At 42.8% G+C, this 24057-nt stretch overlaps 1 protein-coding gene across 1 annotated transcript in view; it reads left to right on the top strand.

Moving 5' to 3' along the window:
* Positions 1-1168: 1168 nt before the first annotated feature.
* Positions 1169-24057, top strand: part of TMEM178A (transmembrane protein 178A) — a 58844-nt gene continuing 35955 nt past the window's right edge. The window contains exon 1 of the mRNA XM_068987602.1: positions 1169-1568. Within this exon, the coding sequence (XP_068843703.1) occupies positions 1169-1568 (400 nt within the window). The remainder of the gene's footprint in view (positions 1569-24057) is intronic.

Genomic DNA, 24057 nt, shown 5'->3' with positions numbered 1-24057 from the left:
ATTGCTCCGCTGCTGACCCTCCCAGCCCATGTAAGTTGCACAGGAGGAAAAAATAAAAAATCATCCCCTTGATTTATTACTAAGGACTTTCTTTATTTAAGGACAACAATCACCTCACAGACCAGGTGCCATTGCAAGGGCTTATTGATCACTATAGACTTGTAGAAATTCCAGGAGGCCGTCATTCCAGTGGGAGATGGAGGTGGTCGACGAGAAAGAAGTCCATCTCTGAGCAGGCTGGAGTGGGAGGAAAGTCTCTGACCATTGGTCCATCGCTCTAGTGACACTCGGTGTCTTTTCTTTCAGAAGAGGGTCTGGAGCGGAGAGAGCGCTGAGAGGTTGCCGTGGGCGAGGGAGAGGGAAAGCAGGGGACGACAGGGTGACAGAGCCGCCCAGGGGTCTGAGAGGCAGCGTTCATCGGTGGAGGTAGAGAGGGTCTTCGGCTCCGGATCCAGATTCCTGAGTTAAGTATCACCGCGCAGCCCGACCCAGATGGGATTCGCTTCTGGTTATAAAACGGGACACTGATCAACATCAACTTGGACAAGTGACAAGACTGAGTCTGATGTGGGTGGATGTCTTTTCAGGTCGTCGGAGGGGAGAGGACGGCTGAGCGCTCGTGGGTAGCTGGGGAGAAGCGTCGCGGCCAGGGCAGGGACAGAAAGGGACAAGAGCGGGGAGACAGGGACGAAGAAGAGGGAGGACGAGTTGAAGAAAAGTAGGGGCAAAGTAGAGACTGGGTGAAGGGGGGAGAGAGGAGGGGACAGGGGAAAAGTGAAGGTGGCGAGGAGAGGGATTCGAAAGGGAAGAGGAGTCTCGGGAGAGCAGGGCGGAAGGATCGATCGGGCGGTGTGGACAGCTGGGGGTGAGCAGGGTAGGGGGGCTCCAAAAGGGAGGGGAAGGGGCTGCGGGAGCGGCGGTGGAAGCGGGGTTGGGGGCAGCGAGAAAGTGCTCGAGGCGCCGGGTGGCGCGGAGCGGCGGGCCCGGGAGGAGGCGGGCGCGCGGTCGGAGGGAGCCGAGGAGGGAGCGCGCCGGGCCGGGAGCCGGAGGCCGCGGGCGGCAGGGGGCAGGTGGGGGAGCGCGGGAGAGAGAGAGCGGAGCGAGCCGAGGCCAAGTGCATTGTGTCTGGCGGCGGCGCGCGGGCCCACCGGCGGCGGGGCGAGCAGCCATGGAGCCGCGGGCGCTCGTCACGGCGCTCAGCCTCGGCCTCAGCCTCTGCTCCCTGGGGCTGCTGGTCACGGCCATCTTCACCGACCACTGGTACGAGACCGACCCCCGGCGCCACAAGGAGAGCTGCGAGCGCAGCCGCGCGGGCGCCGACCCCCCGGACCAGAAGAACCGCCTGATGCCGCTGTCGCACCTGCCGCTGCGGGACTCGCCCCCACTGGGGCGCCGGCTGCTCCCGGGCGGCCCAGGGCGCGCCGACCCCGAGTCCTGGCGCTCGCTGCTGGGGCTCGGCGGGCTGGACGCCGAGTGCGGCCGGCCGCTCTTCGCCACCTACTCGGGCCTCTGGAGGAAGTGCTACTTCCTGGGCATCGACCGGGACATTGACACCCTCATCCTGAAAGGTGAGCGCCGGGCGTGCCCTGCGCCCCAGGCGCCCGCTAGCGGAGCGCAGCTCGTGGCTCCCCAGGGGCGCCGGTCCCCACGGCCGCCTCCCCGCCGCGTCCCCGGCACACTCTTTCGTCTTCCCCGCCGCCTCCTTTCTTTATCCCTCTCCCTTTCTTTCTCCGTCCCTCCCTTCTCTCTCGCTCTTCTTTCCCAGACTCTTCTTTCCTCTTCATCCTCCTCTGTCTCCTTTGGTTCCTCGACCTCCTTCCTCCCCCTTTTCTCCTCTCCTCTCTCGTCCTTCGCTCTCTTTGTACACCTGCCCGACTTGGAATGCATGTGACGATTGCCGCTGGCGAGGAAGGGAACCCTCAAAAAGACCCAACCTTGCCCAGTTGGGCTCCTTCCCTCAAGTTGTGCTTTCCTTTCAGAAATACCTTTGGAAGAAAAGTGGTGCAAATCTCAGAAGAGGAGGAAAGGGCTTTATTCTTGTACTGATTTAATGTTGGTAGCAGACGGGACTGATGTGGTCATGCCAGTCTGACAGGCTAATGGGGAGCTCAGGAGGCCGGAGGAACCTTCCTCTAAACCCCGAAGTGCGGGGTTCCTTTGGGTTAGACCTCAAACGACAGTAATGCCCTGGTGGAGGCAGCTGAATGCAGCTAGGACATCGACTGTTTTGCAGCCTTTCTCCTGATGACTGGGCGCACCATCCTCAGTTCAGGGCGAGCAGAGTGGAAAACCTGCCCAAGCCTTTTAAAGTAGAGCTTTTTGTATTTGCACACGGAGTCTCTACCGAATCACCCGCTCAGATTTTGATACCTTGTTAGGCTGTTTTGTTAACATCAGTTTGCTCTTCTGAAGTCTAGACGATACCTGGCTCCCATGCGTGTTGGATCCTTTGAATTTATTTATTTATTTATTTATTGTGATCTCGTTCAGTGTGACAGTCCTATTGCTGAAGCTTTCTTCTAGCTGTCAGAGCTTGACCCTTACGATAAATTCTTTTTCTCTGAGACGGGGGAAAACAACAACAACAACAACAACAAAAAGCCACGTTCTTCCCTGGAACTCATTATTGCAAAAGGAAAAAGAAGATGTATAAAATCAGTGCATCTAAATCTTTAGTAGCCATTCAGGAAAGCAAAGAAGCAGATTTGTGTTGAATTCTGGTTTGGAATGGAATTACATAGAAAGGAGGGAGTTAATAACATTAGCCTCAAAGTCTTGTTAGTTGGCGCATTCCTCATTTCTCAAACATGTCAACTTCCTCCTTCCCATGGCTAGCTCAGCTGGGGACCACCATCTGAAATCTGTCTGTGGTGGAAGGACTCCAGTGCTTTGGGGAGCAGGGAGCAGATACAATAGCCTTCTTTTGGAAACTGCGCTTTATTCTTTCCTCTCCTACCTCACAGCCAAATCTGGTTTCTCCTCATGAAGATGCTGCATAATTAATGCTGATAGTAGCATAGTACATGAACAAACTGTAAAAGCTCAAAGTGGAAGCTCAGTTATGGAATGCTCATTTAGGCAAGGCAGTTTTGAAAGCTAAGCAGTGTAGTCTGTCTTTGGGAATGAATGACAGAGCTGCATTTCCTTACATTCTTCCTGTGCCTAGAGTATTTGATTGCATGTAAATTGAATATGGAATAATGCCTGATACAGAAGGGTAGAGTTCATTCAATCCAAGGGCAGGAGAGGATGCCCCACAGGACACTTGCACATTCCTTACCTCCTCATTCGGCCTGGCTAGCTGAGGTGTTCAGCTCCAGGGAAGTTCAGAATTCAGTAATCCTAGAGGCTGAAGGGACTTTAGACGTCATTCAGTCCAACCTCCCACCTATTGTTTGAACTCCCTTCTACATCCTTCTGACATGGTTGTCCAGCCTAGCACTTCCATAAGATGGAACTTGTGTACTAGTTAAAGAATTACAGTTTTCTCATCATAAACACAAGTTTAGATTAAAATGATTTCAGCTTTGTAATATTGCTGGTGTTTAGCTAATTCTTTGGGTGGAATACTAAAGAGTTCTAGCTTGTCATCAGAAGACCTGGGCTCCATTGTTGCCCATACCACTAAATCTCAGTATTTCCTCCAAGTCCAGGCCTCCTTGGTCTTCAGTTTTCTTGTTCCTTGTAGGAAGGCTCAGTATCCTTTAGGGGATTTTTTTCTAGTTCTGAAATCTGTCATTGTTGTACTAATAGCAATGTAAATTTAGCTTCCTGGGAAGTTAACGAGCTGCCATTATTAAGACATGAAGTTTGGAGAAATGACATTCAGTACATTGTAGGATCATAATTTGTTATTTGGGAGAGGGCCAAAAGGGCCTGCAATACTTTCAGTATTGCTCCCCATCTACCTTGGGCTACTTTTGGATCTCAGTTTTATCATCTGTGAAATGAATGGGTGAAATGAATAGTTTTAAAATTCTGTGATTCTGAGAATAGTTTGAACAGATGATTTTTGATACCTCTATTAGGTAAATGTTACTTTTGTTTTGGCATCTGTGGTATAATTTGGCATTTGTGGTATGTGCTGGCATTTGTGGCGGTGTCTGGGTTTCTTAAATGAGCCCCCTAGCTAGAAATTAACATCACATCTAATTTAAAAATTTGGACCACTAGTGTCCCATGTTTCATCTTTACTTCTCTGAATTACCTTATGAGTCCTAAGATTTAGTAGACTCAGATAAGAGAGAGGGGAGGGATGGGAAGGGCCACAAGAAGTACCTGACTTGTTTAGTGAACTTTTGAGAGAAGAAGAGATCAGCTTTCTTTGTGTGGATTTAGAGCACAAAGCCAGGAGGTGGGTGAAAGCTGCAGAGGGGAAAGTATAGAATTGTTATCATGGAAGACTTCTCACAACTGGAACTGTTTCCGTTTCCTGTTATGAGAGGCGGGGCAAGTATTTCTGAGAGATGTAGAGGGAAAATAAACAGACAGTGTGGACTATAAGAGACTGGCTTAGAAATGCAGCATAAAAGTCTATATGTTCATCTACTTTAGAGAAATCATATGAACCAGAAAAGCAGCCGTCTTATTGGGGCAGGTATTTGGGAAAACTGTCAGACTCTGAATGTCACCCTTTCATTGTGATTCTAATTTACTTTTAGCCCAGAGTGACCCTAGAAGGTCTAGATTGGACCTCCAACCAGGACCTTAATAAAAGTGGAGGTAAAGTTATTGATAAACCCATTAAGAACCAAGACTAGACTGCTATTCTCTTAGGCTGACGAAGGACCAGTCCCCAACACAATTTGAATATAGGTTTTCCAGCACCAAGTCCTCTTACTATATTGACTAATCCACATTTTACTATCTTGCCTGCTGGGATAACATGAGACCTTACAAATGCTGTAGAGATATTAAGTTCGCACTGCATTATAGAAATAAATGCCCATCAAAACCCTGTTATTCTGTCAGTTAATATTAGGAAGATTTCAGCTACACATGTGAGAGTTCTTTTGTATTTGAGTTGGTCAGTTAATTATTGTTCCTTGTAGACCCTTCTTGCAGCTAACTTTTGTTGCTAACAAAGCTTTGCTGTTCAAAGTAAAGACAGTCTCTGGTAAGTTTGCAAATTAATCATCCTCCATTCCTGGGTCGGGAAAGTCCCCTAGAGAAGGAAATGGCAATCCACTCCAGCACTCTTGCCTGGAAAATCCCATGGACGGAGGAGCCTGATAGGCTATAGTCCATGGGGTCGCAAAGAGTTGGACACGACTGAGCGACTTCACTTCATCCAGCAGTAGGAAGGCTAGAACAGTTAAAGAAGCCTTGTGGTAGAAACTTGAAAGAATGGGTTTAAAGAGGAGGGCCTCAGGCCCCTTTGTGCCCCTGGGAATACCACATTGGAAAGAAGCCTTTATGTATAAAAGAAAGCCAGGAAGGCAGGTGGCATGCATTGTGTACAGAGCCCAGGAAATGACAAGAGGTGACCTAAAGATAGATTCTTTTTTCCTACCATTCATCCAATTTATTTACTCTATAAACATGTATTGAATGTCAGGTTTTCTTCTATGTATAGAAAATTTGGCTTCCCTTGTGGCTGAGCTGGTAAAGAATCCGCCTGCAATGCAGGAGAACTGGGTTCAATCCCTGGATTGGGAAGATCCCCTGGAGAAGGGAATGGCTACCCACTTCAGAATTTCGGGCCTGGACAATTCCATGGACTGAATAGTCCATGGGGTCGCAAAGAGTCGGACATTACTGAGTGACTTTCACTTTTACTTCAAAAAATAGAAAATACGGAAGTGAAAAAAACAGATAAAAATGCCTGCCCCAATGGAGTTTATATCAAGTACTGTAGTTATTTTCTAGTAGGTTATAGAGTAACTACTTTTAGTAGGCTGTGGGATAAACACTCTGGGCAGGCTGCTAGCACTGGTAGGTAAATGACAGAAAGTACACTGCAGAGTGATGGAGAGCCGGATCCTTTGGGTGACACCAGACATTCTGTTCAAAGTGCAGTTCTTATGTTTAAACTACTTGATGAACAGTAAAATAGGAGGACAGATGGAAAGAGACTCAGTTGGAAACATTCTATAATGCTTCTTTCAGTTACTGAAAACACTGACTTTAATAAATAAACATTGATGAGTCTTGTGAATACATTATATGGAACTTTGGAGAAATTAATTTTGAGTAGGGATTAGTCATTGAAATGATATCAAAAGTGCCAACTGTTCTTACTAGCCTTAAGTTTAATTGAAAAAAATTTTTAATTAAAAATTTTCATTAAAAGCAATCCACACGACTTTTCAAATATATGTTCCTTGTTTATGTAAACAGAATCCTAATATTATATATTGCCTGCAATAAACAAAAGGGAAATGAATGTTGTAGTGTTTTGTTTTTATGAAGTTAAGAATGATAGAATTTTAGAAATGTGAAGATTATAATTCTGTAGTCATATTGTTCACTTGTATAAATCATTTGGGATTGAATTCTTAAAACTTGAAATAGAATATGTCCTTGTGGTTTCAGAAGCATTTTCCTTTAATGAGATAAACAGAGATATCAAAGACAGTGGGACATAAATACTTTGTCATTTTACTCTCTGCAAGAAAGAGAAAGTAGGAGGATTGGTAGGAATTTATTGGGTCTCTTCCTCACTCTGCTAATGATTTATCTGTTTTCCCTGTTGGCTTATTTTCCGTGAAATTAATAGTCTGTACAGGACCCACCAAGTTCTACCTGACACAAAAATAGATTGATGATTTTCTCCAGCTCATTTGTAGACCAAAGTATCGTTTGTGTTAGAATAATTATCTCCCAAGAGCAGATGTATCTGGGAAATCTGGGAGGCGAGCACTGTTTTCTCCTTCCTGACCCATTAGTTTACACACTTTCTCGGACCTTCTCTTGGACCAGAAGATGCTGCTGGCAAAGGGATTCTTCAGTTTTGGGGGTGCTGGGGATATCATTAAGACTTCTTTTTCTCTCTTCATTTCTCAAGGCAGTGGTCTCTGAAACTGTCTTAAGCCCTACTCTATGTAATTTATATTTTTTCATTTAAAAATTAGATACAGGAACTGTACTTACATGGGCTTCCCAGATGATGCAGTGGTAAAGAATCCGCCTGCCAATGCAGGAGCTGCAGGAGACATGGGTTTGATTCCTGGGTGGGGAAAATCCCTTGGAGGAGGAAATGGCAACCTACTTCAGTATTATTGCTGAGATAATCCAATGGACAGAGGAGCCTGGCCGACTACAGTGCATGGGGTTGCAAAGAGTCAAACACGACTGAGCAACTGAGTATGCTTGCACACTCTGTACTGAAATATATTGGCTTGTCCAAAAATTTCATGTTTTTTATATACGTGTGTGGGAAACCGAACGAACTTTTTGGCCAACCCAATACATCGTGAAACATGAATGAACACAAACCTTGAAGGGATGGGGGTAATATTAATAAATAGAAAAAAAGTTTATCTATGTTCCAGGGGGTACATAAGAGGACTGCTTATGTACCGCCTGGCATATCCCCCTTTCTCTTGGAAGACTGCTTCTCTCATTGCCCATCAGCAAAGCCTGAGTTTCTCATCTGGGCAGAAGATGGATTGTTCTTTACTATCGTGGCTGATCTCTGTGGTGGGTCTCCCAGCACCATTGTATCACATATTCATCTTGCACAGGGGAGAGAAGAAGATGCATTTTATTTCCGTATCATTTCTGACATGAAACAGTATTACCTGTGACTTTATGATTAAACAACTGCTAGCTCATATTACACAGCTCTTAATGAGTAGATTTGTAGTTTTGTGCTGCAGTGTCTTGAGGCTGAACATACCTGAGTGTGACATCCTATGCTTCAACACATCCTATTGATAACACTCCTGAAGGTTATCTTGCATAGAAATTAAATTCTCACTTGCCTCTCTGATATCAAAAAAAGACATTTGCTTCTATTCTTTCCATCTGCAAAGAGAAGTCACCTTTTAATAGTGATTCATAAACACAAAAGTGGATGGTGCTTTAAGTGGTTTGTGATCAAAATTGCCAGAGTCAATAACATTTGTATCTACCATGTCTCATGGATTACATTTAGCATAGGCCTTGAGGGGAACAACAGAAGAGTTTTTTGCTATGCCATAGAACGTTCACATCCAATCATCCTAGAGTTGCTGTGATTTTTTTCTTAGCTCCTGATTTCTCTTCTTCAAAGCTCAGAAAGAGCCCTTAAACCCCACCAGGCAGACTACTCATAATTGCAAGTGTTCTTGATTGAAAGAGAAGATAGCTTTTATTGGGGGAGCATCTGGGAGTTACATTTCCCTGAGGGAGTAACTGAGATGCCCAGTGTCAATGGCAAATGGCAAACGATGGTGATTTGCCACATTGAAGGAATTTAGGCTGGTCCTAGAGTTTTCCCAACAGTTATCAAGAATGAACTCTCCTTTCCTCTTTGAGTACACCTGCAGTGCAGTATATCCCAGGTAACTGAGCTGTGACCTCTGCCAAGCAAGCTGTGACATCAGGTTGGCAGTGTCCTTGAGCCTATCTTTCTTGTGTCCATCTTATCTTTCAGAGAGATTCCATTGTCCTTCTTTGATACTTAATTATGTGACCATCTGAGGCCTATTTTCTTGTATTATTTGCTGTTAAAAGAATAAAAATAATCTGATTTGGTCATCCCCTTCACTTCCCTCTCCCTTGCAGAAGCAGTTGGTGAGATGGAAGGAAAAAGTTGAAAATAACTAAGCTGGAGGTCTGGCAAATAGTACAAGTAGCAAATGTATCTCCTTTGGAGTAAAACATTAGCTCAATAATTTGGGGGCAATTCAGATAAGATCATCTTAACCCTGTAGACTTGCTGTAAGTGTAACAAATTAGTTTTTTCTACTACATATATATATATATGTATTTTAAAAACAGCATACCATTACTATTGTCTAAAGCTTTGCACAACTGGTTGTAAAGATTTTTATCAAAATAAAGGCACCCGACAGTAGAAAATGGACTTTATCTTCAAAACCTGGTAAAATTGATGCTGGTTTATTTTTTTTTTCACTTTCTTATAGTGCTTCCCTGCGGTTAAAAATGGTTGCAGTGATTAATCTATTTTATTGCAAGTTTTAACTAAAAAGATGTAACTGAACTTCTTGGAGCCCGAGAGAGTCCGCATCAGCCATCACGAAGCTGACAGCCTTTGTTTGCTGTAGAGTACCAGGAAACTCCAGGCTGCACTCCATCTTTCTTGTAACTCATCCAGATAAGCTGATTGCAGACCAAACAATAATGTCATGGGGACACCCATCAGGAAATGCATTAGCAAGTGAAAAAAGGGGAACAATACAAACCATTTTTCAGTTTCCGTTATCTTGACTGACTGAGGACACACTGAATTATTTTCTACAACTTGCTAGATGCCCCCACTGTTCAGACTTTTAAGTGTTTTGTTCATGGGAAAAAATCAATCAACTCATTTCTCCTCTAAGGACCAAAAGGATGTAATCTGTTCCCTTCTGGTTGTTTGATACCATACAGGTAGACAGGGAAGTGATTCCAGAAATATGTGAGAAATTCTGAATGTATAGATAACCCAGAAGGCTTTACTGTCCCTTTAAATAGGTCCCTCAACTGTAAATCAACACTGATGCTTCCATCTGCCATGCCAGAAAACACTGACATATATTCTTAGGGTCTTTAACTGGCAGATTGAGAGAGTGAGGATGGGGGTAGGGTTAGGAGGCTGTATGTGACTTGGATCTCTTTTGCCTGTATTTTAAGGAATTTTTATTTGGTGTGGGGGATGTAAGCATTTGCTTCATTCAGAAGTCAGCAAATGTTACTGACTGTTGAAAAGAAATGCTTTTGAAAATAAGAGGCTGCTTAGTGTAACACATGGGTGCTATGTCCTACTTGCCCTGTGAGGTTTTGCTGTCTCTAAGGATACCCTCAGTAGTGAGAAAGGGGGTCTGAGGAGGTGGGTTGGGGCTTTTGGTTAATTTGAGTTTGAATGCCATTCCTTACGTTCTCACAGTTTTGAGAACTCCTTACAGTAATGTCTATAGTTGTCACGGAATGTTTAGCATAGGCATCCCATTAAATGGTATTCAAGGAAGTTATCCTGAAAAACAACAGAATTGATCACTTGTCATGGGATTGAAAGATTATGAAACTGATCATCAGAGCAACAATTTGACTCAGCAGAAGATAAACTGTAGGAGAGGAGAAACTAAAAATATAATAGCCAATGGCAGTAATGGAGTCTGGGTCAATCAAAGTTCAGTATTTGTTTTATGCCACTAATACTTAGTCACTTATTCCTAGTGGTTTGATCCTTAGCATCTAGGGATCCTTAGCATTTTAGTTTGATCCTTAGTATTTTAGGGCAACTTTGATGTTCAGACAATGGAAATGTTGGTTGAAAGAATCTAAAACTAACAAATACTAGAGAAAGAAAGAGCTAGGCTGAATTCAAGTGGCAGAAGAAGCGACAGTGACTGCCGATAAGAACGTTTATGAAAAATATTGCCTTTTTTGTTCAGTTTTTTGAAAGAAACAAAACCAAAAAGGCAGAAGGAACTCACTTACTATTCAGCAGTAGAAGATAGAATCCAGGCAGAAATGTCTGCTGAAGAAGCATCAAAGTCATGCATTTCTTTCCTTTTTTTTCTCAAGGGTTACCTTTTGTTTCTGAAAGAAACTCAAATTGGTTGGAGGAAAATGGGTAAGCACATGTTGAATTAAAGATTCATAGAGTTGAAAGGAACTTTGAGCTGTGATCCTCACCCAGTTTTTTTACTATGATGCCATGATAGAGAATTTTCTTGTACGCTGCACACTTCTACCCATTACATGTAATTCCTGGCATACCAGCTCTAACTCTCTGTTTTTCACTCAGAAAGTGTGTTTTTAGAATGTCTGTGAAGGAGAGAATGTTGTTATCAGCAAAATATCAAATAAGTTTTAATTTATAAAATAGACTCTAGATTTTGCACAGGGGAGGTCTTTTGATCTTATGCAGAAGAAACTTAGAGAAAGCAGTCTGATTGGCTGTGGGAGTGGAGGCTTTATCCAGTTTGTGTATTTTTAGGGGTGAGGCGTATACAGGAAGCTGATGGATACCATGAGCATGTGTACTTCAATCTCCCAAAGTCATCCCCAGGCACCACCTCTGATGTGGAAATTGGGAACTTTATTAAGAACTCATTACCTGTTAGTCTTCTGAACCCATCCCAACACACCTGATTTGAGAAAGTTAAAAAAAAAAATGACAGGAGGAATCATAAAAGGTCATAGTTTTGTTTGCCCTCCAAGTGTAACAGAGTTATTGAAATAAATCTGTCTGAGAGACCCTGAGAGGCATTAAACAGAGTTCACAATTCAGTAAACCAGTATACAGATGATTCTGCAGTCATATTTGAATAGGCCATGGGGGAAATTGAATGTTCCTTACTAATATGCCCCAGATTTTCATTTTGGAAATTTGTGGCACGGGTGTTTTTTAGAGCATGTTTTTATTTTTTCAGTTATCACACGGTTCTTGTTTTAGCACTCTTCCTGTTCTATTTGCAGGTTAAAATGGCAGACCTATTCCTCCCCCATCCCCCGGCTAAGTATTGTCCCATATATGTAGGTTTCTGGAGTTTTTAATTTCTGAAAAGGTCAGGTATGAAACATTATAATTTTGGTTGTAAGTCTAATTTTTAAAAATGCTATTAATAAAATACTTGATAAACAGTTATCCAGTTGCATAAGCAGGTTTACTAAAGATCTTTTAATGCTAAATAATAGAAAACCCAGATAAAAATGACTTAACCTACAAGAAGAATGTGTTTTCACCCATAACAAGAAGTCTAGAGGAAGCCTGTACTAGGCTGGTCAATTGAATTCTCTTGGGCTTTAGTTGTTGCAGCATGGGCAGCTTTGCCTTCAGGCTTGTCTCTTCCTGGTCACCAGCAGGACTGATGGTCACTTCCTCATGCAACAGTAGTTCAAAGGCTAAAGCAGGAGAAAGGGCATGCCCCCTTTTTCCTAAAACATTCTTAGAATGAATGTAATGCTCCAGAAGGCTCCCAGATTTCCCACAGACCTCATTGGTTAGAATTATGTCACATGACCATTCCTAAACCAATGCCCAGTGAATTGAATGGAATTATCATGATCCCCTTAGACCAATCAAGCTTCTCATGACAGAGGCTAAGATTTCAGTGTCCCCAGGAGGCACTTGCCTGCCTGATACCTGAAGGGAGTCTGGCTACTGTTAGCTAAAGGCAGTGTGGCTGCTTTAGTGCTGCTGCAGCACCAAGTCCAGACAATGGTCCAGTCCTACCTGCGATCGTTCCATAGGGAGAACAGGACTGAGAGAACCCAGATTTCTTGCTGGTGCTTCCAGATTTACCACATTCCCACTCTACAACCTGCCCTGATGGGGATAGGGGAGTAAAAGAACATCTTTTTTCTCTATATCCCTAAATTCTCAGATTGTTGCTGTTGTTCAGTTGCTCAGTTGTGTCCAACTCTTTGTGACCCCATGGACTGCAGCATGCCAGGCTTTCCTGTCCATCACCATCTCCTGGAGCTTGCTCAAACTCATGTCCATTGTGTTGGTGATGCCATCCAACCATCTCAGCCTCTGTGGTCCCCTTCTACTCCTGCCTTCAATCTTTCCCAGCATCAGAGTCTTTTCTAATGAGTCGGCTCTTCGCATCAGGTGGCCAAAGTATTGGAACTTCAACTTCAGCATCAGTCCTTCCAAAGAATGTTTGGGACTGACTTCTTTTAGGATTGATTGGTTTGATCTTCTTGCAGTCCAAGTGACTCTGAAGAGTCTTCTCCAGCGCTGCAGTTGGAAAGCATTAGTTCTTTGGTGGTCAGTCTTCTTTATGGTCCAGCTTTCATATCCATACATGATTACTGGAAAAACCATAGCTTTGACTGTATGGACCTTTGTTGGCAAAGTGATGTCTCTGCTTTTTAATACAGTGTCTAGGTTTGTCATAGCTTTTCTTTCAAGGAGCAAGTGTCTTTTAATTTCATGGCTGCATTCACCATCTGCAGTGATTTTGGAACCCAAGAAAATAAAGTCTGTCACTGTTTCCACTTTTCCCCCATCTATTTCCCATGAAGTGATGGGACCGGATGCCATGATCTTAGTTTTCTGAATGTTGAGTTTTAAGCCAGATTTTCCCTCTCTTCTTTCATCTTCATCAAGAGGCTCTTTAGTTCTTCTTCACTTTCTGCCATAAGTGTGGTGTCATCTGAATATCTAAGGTTATTGATATTTCTCCTGGCAATTTTGATGCGAGCTTGTGCTTCATCCATCCCAGCATTTTGCATGATGTACTCTGCATAGAAGTTAAATAAGCAGGGTGACAGTATACAGCCTTGATATACTCCTTTCCCTATTTGGAACCAGTCTGTTGTTCCATGTCTGGTTCTAACTGTTGCTTCTTGATCTGCATACAGGTTTCTCAGAAGGCAGATAATGTGGTCTGGTATTCCCATCTCTTTCAGAATTTTCCAGTTTGTTGTGATCCACACAGTCAAAGGCTTTAGCATAGTCAATGAAACAGAAGTAGATGTTTTCCTGGAACTCTCTTGCTTTTTTGATGATCCAACGGATGTTGGCAATTTGATCTTTGGTTCCTCTGCCTTTTCTAAACCCAGAGTGCACATCTGGAATTTTTTAGTTCACGTACTTTTGAAGCCTAGCTTGGAGAATTTTGAGCATTATTTTGCTAGCGTGTGAAATGAGAGCAATTTTGCAGTAGTTTGAACATTGTTTGGCACTACCCTTCTTTGTGATTGGAATGAGAACTGACCTTTTCCAGTCCTGTGGCCACTGCTGAGTTTTCCAAATTTGCTGGCATATTGAGTGCAGCACTTTCACATCATCATCTTTTAGGATTTGAAATAGCTCAGCTAAAATTCTGTCACCTCCACTAGCTTTGTTAAATTCTCAGGTTGGGTTCCTGTAAATTGACTCATGAAAGACAAATGAAGACAGAAAAACAGAGGTTACCGTGTGCATCATGCAAATTGAGCCCTCGGGGACTGGTAGCTCAAAGTGGTGTTTAGGACTTAGGTTTGTATGACATCTTAATGAAGGAACAGTACGTTTTTAGAGAACTGGTAAGACAAAGGAAAAGGACTTTGAGTTTCTAGGGCTGACAGATTGTGGGAAGGCAAATATTAGGAGAGACTGGTGGTAAATCAGGGCTAGAAATTAGCAAGGATTGTTATGTAGATTCCTCTGCTACCATCTCTTCACTGATGAGAATCTAGAGTTATCTCTGGTAATTAACTTCTATCCTTCTTGGTGGAAGAAGGAGGCAGCACCTTTATAAATTTATGTCCTGCTGTTAGGCAAGTAGGAGAAGGGCAGAGTTTTTCTTGTATCTGTTTCTTCTCAATTGCCTTCAGCTCAAAATTTTTCTTATATCAGCGTGGCATATTTGGGAGCAGCATATTCTATTTTTCATGGGCATATCGAAGCACCCTGAAAGCTTTGTGCTTTGCTTTTCTAAAGGCTGGTTGGTGACTCTTTAATCTCTAGTAACCCAGGGACTGCATGGTTGTTTTTATGGAGGCTTCTTCATAATTGCACTTAACACAATGGAATGTGAAGTTTTCAAAACTATACATTTTAGAGAATTTTGATGCCCTCTTAAGATCTGGTAGTGCAGTTGCTATAAATTTAATACACATTGGGTTGATGAGGTCAGTGTTGTTCAAAGCTGGAAGGTCACCTAAGGAAGTGGTTGTTCAGCGACATGTAATTCTGTGTTTGGAGGAGTGGGATGGAAGGAGAGCATATTAAGATGAAGCTCAAGCATCTCAGCAGGAGTGTTCAAGTCACAACACTCCAGGGCACTTCACCTTTCCTGATGGCATTGCTGTGCTCCTCTTGGACCTCTTATTTGAAACTGAGAGGCCTATTTATTAAAGCTTGATACCTCTTTACAACAGGGATTACAAAGCAAGAAGACAATCTGAACTGCTGCAGATGGGCTGAGCTAGCAGGATTTCAGCCCAGAAGCCTCAAAAGATGGTGTAGAGCCACAAGGTATGTGGGAGGACATATTTTAGGACCACCAGATTGCATGCCAATTTGTAGGTTCAAAAAGAAAAAAAAGTGGAGAGGCAGGAAATAAAGCAGGAAAGAGCAAATGAACAACTATTCGGTAGATCTTTGAGGAACCAACCCTCTAAGATCTTGTTTCTTTAAATATCTATCAAGTTCATTTATCTTTCTGAAATACCATCTTATCATGCCTTTACTTTGATTAAAAATCACTGTCTGATGGATTCCCCAATAAGGCAAAAATAGACTGACCAAATGATCTAGCAGTTCCATTCCTAGGAATATAACCTAGAATGGAATATACTCTAGAATGGAAAACAGGGGCTCAAACAAAAGCTTGTACATGAATATTCATAACAGCGCTGTTCCAAATAGGCAAAAGGTGGATACAACCCAAGTGTTCACGAGCTGATGAATGGTTAAGGAAAATATGCTATGTCTATATAATGGAACAGTAGAAAGGAATGATGTACCGCTATATGCCACAGCATGGATGAACCATGAACGTACTATGCTCAGCGAAAGAAATCAGACACAAAAGGCAAAGTATTATATGATTCCATGAATATGAAATATCCAGAATAAGCCATAGAGACAGCAAAATAGGAGGGAAGAATGGGGAAGTGACCGATTCATGGATATAGGATTTTCTTTGGGGCTGATAGAAAAGTTCTAGAGATAGATGGTAGGAATGGTAATAAAATGTACTAAGGAGCAAGACATTACATGCTTTAAAATGGCTAATGGGGTCAAAACCAAGCAAAACCAAAACAAAATCATTACACTGCCCATATCTAAAAGTCTGAACTTCTTTGAAGTTCATAAAAAAGGCTTCTCCTTGTGGCTCCAACTCCTTTCCTTGCTATGTACTCAGACACTTCTCCTTGAAATCTGGGGTCAGGCCTCACCAGATCATTTGCTCTTCTTTCAGTATTTATGCCCTTCACTCTGTGTCACTGTGGAATTTGTTTCTTCTGCCTGAAACGCCACCACTCCTTGTCCATTTGTCACTCCTTGAAGGATTCCATTGTTTTTTCCTCTCTAGATTTCCTTGACTCTCCCCTTAGTCTCTCATTACCTGCAGAATTAATTGCTTTATTAGTTAGCACCCCAGTGTGCTTTGTACATATCTCTATATTATTACTTTCTACATTGTATTGTGGGGTTTCCCAGGTGTTGCAGTGATAAAGATCCACCTGCCAATGCAGGAGACACAAGGGGAACGTGTGTCTGATCCCTGGGTCAGGAAGATCTCCTAGAGTAGGAAATGCCACCCCACTGCAGTATTTTTGCCTGGAAAATTCCATGGACAGAGGAGCCTGGCAGCCTACAGTCCATGGGACTGCAAAGAGTTGGACACGACCGAGACACTGAGCATGCAGGCACATTATATTGTGGTTTATTTCCTTGCCCACTTTGCTCCCTACCTAGCTTGGGAACAGATGCCACTTAGCTCAGTATCTGGCATATGGCTATCTTCCCATGGAATAGTTGTTGAAAAAATTCCACTGGATTGATTCAAATCACCATCATATTTGGTCCATTCTTTTTCACCCACTCATTCAGTTCAAGGAAAGGGAGAAGAGAGACTTCTTCTGAGCTTTCAAAGACTAGGACACTAACAATTCAAAGAAGGGAAAGCAATTGGCATTTTAAAAGAGCAGTAATAATATTATATAAAACAAAACATTTATGGTTGCTTTTGTTTTTGATGTATTCTAAAAACCACTGTAAAACTAACAGGGTGCTTCTCTATGGAGGATTTTCCTCACAAAACGTTCTTCAGTTCAGTTCAGTCGCTTAGTCATGTCCGACTTCTTGCGACCCCATGAATCGCAGCACGCCAGGCCTCCCTGACCATCACCAACTCCTGGAGCTTGCTCAAACTCATGTCCATCGAGTCAGTGATAGCATCCAGCCATCTCATCCTCTGTCATCCCCTTCTCCTCCTGACCTCAAATCGCCCCCCACCCCTAGCATCAGGGTCTTTTCCAATGAGTCAACACTTCGCACGAGGTGGCCAGAGTACTGGAGTTTCAGCTTTAGCATCAGTCCTTCCAAAGAACACCCAGGACTGATCACTTTTAGAATGGACTGGTTGGATCTCCTTGCAGTCCAAGGGATTCTCAAGAGTCTTCTCTGACACCACAGTTCAAAAGCATCAGTTCCTCGGCGCTCAGCTTTCTTCACAGTCCAACTCTCACATCCATACATGACCACTGGAAAAACCATAGCCTTAGCAAAAGGATTACATTTTTGTTACGATTTTCTCGTCTTTCAGCTTATATCCCATAGCAGGAAGTCCCTATTTTCAAGGAACTTTTCCTTTATTCTCTCACAGGACCTGACATTGGTGGTTTTTCAGATGATAGGAACTCAATAGATAGGTAGTATTTTCCCAGGTTTTTTCTGTATTTCCTTGTACAGGTTTGGCTTATTAAATGTTCTGTTTTTCAGTACCACTGTTCAAGTCCAGTTACATACTTTCTTTCACCAGAAAGCACAAGAGCTAGAATGAATCACTGAAAGACTCCTGGTGGCTGCCCTTCATCAGGCTTGTTTCTGAGCTATTTGGATGCTGTGTCAGGTCTTAGGCAGGAGGCTGTTTGCTGACAAAAAGCCTGGAAGACCATGTGGGGTTCAAGTGTGCTCTTCAGGCTCTTCAAGCTGAGATAGCTCTCCAAGAGACCGGTGGCTTTTCTGGCATGCTGAAATCAGCTCCCTCTCAGCAAGTTTATTCTGCAGTTTATTGAGGTGACAGGAGTCAGAGACTCGGGGCATCTCCTTGCCTCTGCTATTAACTAGCTATGTGACCTTGGGCGAGTCACCTCACCTCTCAGATCTTCATTTTCTCATTTGTGCATATGTGGGTTGGATTGGTGTAACCTGCTGGGTCTTTTGCAGCATTAAGTGGCAGTAATTATAGGATGCCCAGCAAAACAGTAGCTTAATTAACTCAGCAAAGTGTAAGGATAGAGAAAGGTCATTTCTCTCTAGAAGCAGGTAAGCATTAGGACAAGCCAAATCTAAGAACCTTTCTCTCTTTTCAATTGTTCACCCACATTTCTTTCCTTTGCTCTTTTGAATGTGACATGCTTTCTTTTTGCTAATTTTCTTTTTCATTTCCTGAGGGTTTCAAAGGAGAAAGCAGGACTTTCCATATTGTTCCAGGAATTCTTTTCTGCCCAAGCAATGTTTGCCATTTGGTTGGAAGGACTCAACTGTATAATTTTTTTTTCTTCTTCTTAGATAATTTCACAGGGAATTGGTAATAATAAGTTATACCTGGCTTTAAGAACTGAAGTTAGAGTTTATAATAGAGAGCAAAAAAGAAGTGCCCTTTAGAAAATTGTATTGTATAATTTAAATTTTGCCTTACTTGCTCATTTTAAACTTCTTTGAAGAAGTTTGAAAGATTCTGATGAAAGAAAAAAATCACACATTTTTTTGTTACTACAGGTAAAAAAAAATCCTGCATTTATTCCTTTTTTGGTTCATGACAGTATTTAATACTCACAAGCCACATGAAGTCAGAGAAATCCACAGTTATCTACTATGATTCATTTTGTTCAAAGGTTTTAGAGATGTACTCTCTGAATTTAATAATCCACTGTGTTAAATACCTGGAAGTTATATTTGATCACTTTAATTCATATTATGAATCTTCATTATTCACTTGGTTGTTTTTCTCCCCTCAAATGATATTTTAGGTGGCTTGCCACATATTGTAACTGGCATAATAGTTAATTTCACTGGCATAATAGTTAATTTCACTGAAAGCCCTATTCAAAAAATTTGAATTTGATATGACTTTCCTTGCCCCCAAATTTTCTCCTTTATGTAGATGAAAGGCTATGCCCAGGTAAACTTCTTTAGGTGTCCATGGCAATGATTAGAATGGTAGATCTGTTGCACCACTTCTGATATTTGATTGGACCAGTTGTTTTCACTTAAATCCTTCCAGACAAAGCAGAGATGGGTAGACAAGATAATCATCTGAGTTATCCCCATCACAGTCGGGGTGATTCTTACTGAGAGAGAGCGTGAGATCCGGAAGACAGTGTGCGTATATGGTCTGGAAGTTGAGCATACCACCGCCTCACCTTTCCCCATCATAAGCATTTGGGACATTTGGAAGATTCAGAAGTTTATCCAAGAGGAAGGAAAAAAAAGAGAGAGAGACCTGTTTTGACTGGTGATGGTGAAGATGGGGGAGACAAAATTCCAAGGAGAAAGAGTCATCACTAACGGTCTTCACTGTGGTCTGTTGATTCGGGGATATATTTCTTAGAAAGTCTTTTCGTTCTTTTTGAATTTGTTTGTTTCCTTTTACAAACAGTAACACTAGGAAGACTCTTACAAAATCTGTGGGAGATAATGCACTAGGAAACTGAAATTACTCTGTAGAAGCCATATGACGAGGAGTGTGATATTCATGGAATTCATGAGGAAAAACACCTTAAATTTACACAGCAGATTCCTTCCATATAACTCAGAGCAGTTTTTACAACGAGGAAAAGGAGACATGTTCTCTGACTCAGCGTTGAGCAGAATAACATAGGGACTGCTGTGAATTACTGTTTGTATATGGAGGGGAAGATGGGCACGTGGAGTGGGGAGGAGATGGAGGACCCTGGGAACCGGGAACTGGGGGCCTGGTCCTGGCTTTTGTGCCACCCATGGGACCTTGGCAAGTCATTTAAACCTCTCTAAATCCAAGTTTCTCATTTTTAAAGTTGAACTTCATGATTTCAGAGTTTTCCAGATTATTACTTTTTATGGTTTATTTATAGTGTCAGGAAGGAAAAGGTGAGTTTTCCAGAGAGCTAAAACCTACCTTTTTGTGCCTCAGAAACTTGTTTTTATCTAACTGGATGCATGTATTATTCAGTGGATTGCACACTTCTCATCTGCCTTCTGAAACAGAGAGCGCTAAATTTAACTTTTGCTGAATGACTCAAGGTTTTGCTATGAACTATGATATAATAACTGGGATATAGCATATTAATATGATATGTTCCTCTTGGGGAGCACAGAGTTATGTGGAACTATGTGCCTCAAAAACCAAAGGACGCAGTAACACTATACTTTTCACGAAAATGATTGTGTTGGTTCTGATTTTTTTTTTAATGCTGCTTTCTAAATATCACTTCCTTCTGTTTCCATTGTCTGTCTTGAGCTGTCCTTTTCTGTGTTCCACCTTGCTGCTTCTAATGGGCTAGGAACCGGGAGCTGTAGGTGAAGCAAGTTGGAGTTAGGTCTGAAGTTTGGGCAAATAGTCGCAGGTGAGGTTTCTGGAGGGACTCCAGCGTGTGAAGGTTTGGAGGCTTCCTCAGGTCACTACCTGAGGCCTTTGGGGTGTTCTGTGTTGCAGTAAGAGACCCTTGGATAAAGTGTCCGGCTCTTCTTGTTTATGGAATGATCTAATGTTTGTGACCATCCTTCCGGGGGAGAAAGTAAGACTGGGAGCTGAGCAGAAATGACATAGCCCAAGGGACTAAAAAGGGCTCAAAAATAGAAAAAGGTCACTGAGAGGGCAGATGTGTGGGTCTGTGAGAGTATCCAGGAGACTGACAGACAGGGCTAAGTCATGTTTGTAGGGCATCCCACAAGGTCATCTTGTTCACAACCTTGACTTGCCAGCCATTCTCCACCATGACCTCCCATTTCCACCTTCTTTAGATGAAGCATGTACAGGGGGGGCGTCTACTGTGGTAAGGTTAATTTAGGACCCCTGGATACTGAACTTCCAGTTAATTGTTATTCTATTGATCCTCAGGACCACTTGCCCGGGTGGATTGAGAAAATGTAAATTGGTTATTCATTTTCTGTATATTTACAAGTAAACACCACTTTATTAGCTTGCAAAATTCAGTATTGTCCATTTTAGCATAAACTTGGACACTGACTAATTTGTGCTTCTTTAATCTGCAAGCTTGGCAATTTGGGGCAGCCTCTTCCCTTTCGCATCCTCCCTCCCCATGACCTCACCCCTCCCATCCAGCAAAGCCAAGAATGTTATTTTAGGCTGTAGGAACTATATTAAAAAATACCACTGGGTTTCTCTAAGCTTTTCTGAAGTTTTAAAATAAATAAATAAATAAGGATCACATGGGCCAGTCTCCCATGAGGCTGTTTTTGCTGTGTTTTCTGGGCACTCATGGAAGGACAGCAGTCAGGCCTGGTGCTATCCTGGCACCACAGCTGCCTGGCCCAGGAAGGGGATAGGAACTCATCCTAGGGAGGAGGGAGCCAGGAGCATCCAATATATGTCACTGTGGCTTCAGCCAGGATCATGTAGCTCCAGGATCATGGAGCTGTGGGGAAAGCCAGGAGATGATCAGTAATTAGAGAAATAGAACCATGCTACCTCTTCTGGCATGGGAGTTAAGTGAGCAACCGTGTCCCACTTGTGTTGGAATTTTCCTCTCTTTTAACACCATCGGGAGGCATGAGGATGGGCACAGTGTGGAAGCAACTTCTGCTGTCTTCCCTTATAAGGCTGGCCCTCCTCACTTCTTGAAAAATACTGTCATAATCTCACTCAGGATTCTGGAATCACAGTCCTTGTAACAGTGTAGCCTGTGGCCTTGTCTATCCACGGCTTTGCACTGGCTTCTTCTTTATTGATCTGGGCTGATAATCATGCAGTCTGTTGGGCTGGTTCTAATTATTTTGGCTGTCTTAATTATGGGACTGTGCATGAATTGTTGTGTTCAAATAATTTCTCAGCAAAAAAGGAATTGAACCAGCTCAAGAGTCCCTGCGTCTACCTTGTTCCTATCTGCTTCTGCCTCTAGCCCTTTGTGTCATGTTGAATGAATCATTTTGCTTCCTTGTTTTTTATTTTCCTCTCTGTGAACAGGGAGAGAATGATATTTATCTTGTGGCTTAAGATTTAGGGTCACTAAACATCATGCACTCACGAAATGTTAATTGTTGCCATCAGTGTGATAGGATGGTTCATGCTGTCTCTGTGGTTTATATCTTTCTTTCTTTCTTACTATGAACTTTCATTAACATGTGCTCGTTATAGAAAATACAGAAAACTGCAAAGAAGAAAACAAAAGTCAACTGTAGCCCTCCAACTTACTTATATAATCCTGTTCAAAGTTTGATTTCTTTTCATCCAGTTTTTATGCAAATATATAAAGACATATGTATATATATATATTTACTTTTATGTTATATGGGAGTATAGTTGATTTACACTGTTGTATTAGTTTCAGGTATACAGCAAAGTGATTCAATTATACATATACATGTATCCATTCTTTTTCAAGTCCTTTTCCCATTTAGGTTGTTGCATAATATTGAGCACAGTTCCCAGTGCTATACAGTAGGTCCTTGTTGGTTATCCATTTTAGATATAGCGGTGTGTACATGTCAATTCCAAACTCCCTAACTGTCCCTTCCTCCCACCCTTCCACCCTGGTCACCATAAGTACAGAGACATATTTAGATAATATGATATCTACTGCCTTGTATCCAGGATTGAGCCACAAGAGTTTCCCAGTTTTAATCTTTTTTTAATATCTGCAGAGTATTTTAGTGGACTCATAGCCTTTTAGGTAACTAATCTTTCCGACTCTTGTCTCTCCACCTATCCCCTTTTTCTGTCTGACCGAATCATCTACTGGAGAGAAAACTTGATCCTATCAGTTCCCTGCTTAAACCCTTCTGTGCTTCCTGATAACTTGCTGGATGAGGCCTTGCATCGTGGGGGAGGGAGCTTCTCCTGTTTGGTCTCTGATAGGAGACCTCATCCAGCAAGTTATCAGAAAGCACAGAAGGGTTTAAGCAGGGAACTGATAGGATCAAGTTTTCTCTGACAACCTCCCCTCTGACTTCCCTGGTGTCTCAGATGGTAAAGCATCTGCCTGTAATGTGGGAGACTTGGGTTTGATCCCTGGGTGGGGAAGATCCCCTGGAGAAGGCAATGGCAACCCACTCCAGTACTCTTGCCTGGAAAATTCCATGGACAGAGAAGCCTTGTAGGCTACAGTCCATGGGGTCACAAAGAGTCGGACACAACTGAGCAACTTCACTTCAACCTCCCCTCTTAGCTCTTTATTTCTCATCATGCTCCATCTCACACAGTACTGAACCTCCTATCAGTCCCTGTAAACACTCCTTGCCTCTCTGCCTTCCCTTTTGCTATTCTTCTGTCTGGAATGCCCATTGCTGCCTCTAATGTCACCACCCCTGTGACCTGGCTGACTCTGGCTCTGTTTTAAGATTCACCGCAGGAGATATTCTCTGCCTTCCCCTGGTTGGAAACCTGCTTCTCTGGGCAGTTCTGTAGACACCTGCTTGTATCTCCACTGAAATGACTCTGCGCCTGCTCCCGTCCATTCTCCACACTAGGGGTAAAAAGGGAAGTGTTTTCTGGCTGTTTTTCTTTTTTTTTAAATCGATTCTCATCATCGATTCTGATCTTTTACAATCTGGGTTGTTTCCACTGAGGCTCACAGTGGAGTTTCACAGTGCAGATCCACCTTCAGGCTCTCTGTGATCTAGCCTCCACCTCCCCTCTGGTACCACCTTCCCTGACACCTCCTCGGCCTCTGCACCCCAGTCCCACAGGCCTCCTTCTGCAAAGCCCTCATGTGTGCCTTTCCTTCTGCTCCACGAGGATAATCCTGCTCATCCTGGAGACCTCAGTGTGCTTGAACTGTCTCCACCTTGTCTTCAGCACTCAGACACCCTCCTCTATGGTTTCCAGTCACTGCGTGCGTCTCCTTTATGTCAGAGTCATAATTTTGCATCTGCTTGTCCTATTAATTTCAACAATGCCACTGGCCTTCACTAGACTCCCTGAGGGTAAGACTTGTGTTTGTTTTCACTTATAGGTAGAATTGGATTGAGGGGAAGTCACAAGGTTCATTTGCTGATGTTAGAACTGTTCCCAACACATCAAACTAGATAAGGCCAGGTCAGGCCCATGCCCCCAGGTGGGGGCAATGCAGGAGGTG

Source organism: Capricornis sumatraensis, chromosome 1 (genome assembly GCF_032405125.1).
Source record: "Capricornis sumatraensis isolate serow.1 chromosome 1, serow.2, whole genome shotgun sequence".
Classification (NCBI taxonomy): Eukaryota; Metazoa; Chordata; class Mammalia; order Artiodactyla; family Bovidae; genus Capricornis; species Capricornis sumatraensis.
The sequence above is the reverse complement of the archived record's forward strand: the minus strand, read 5'-3'. Positions and strand labels throughout refer to the sequence as shown.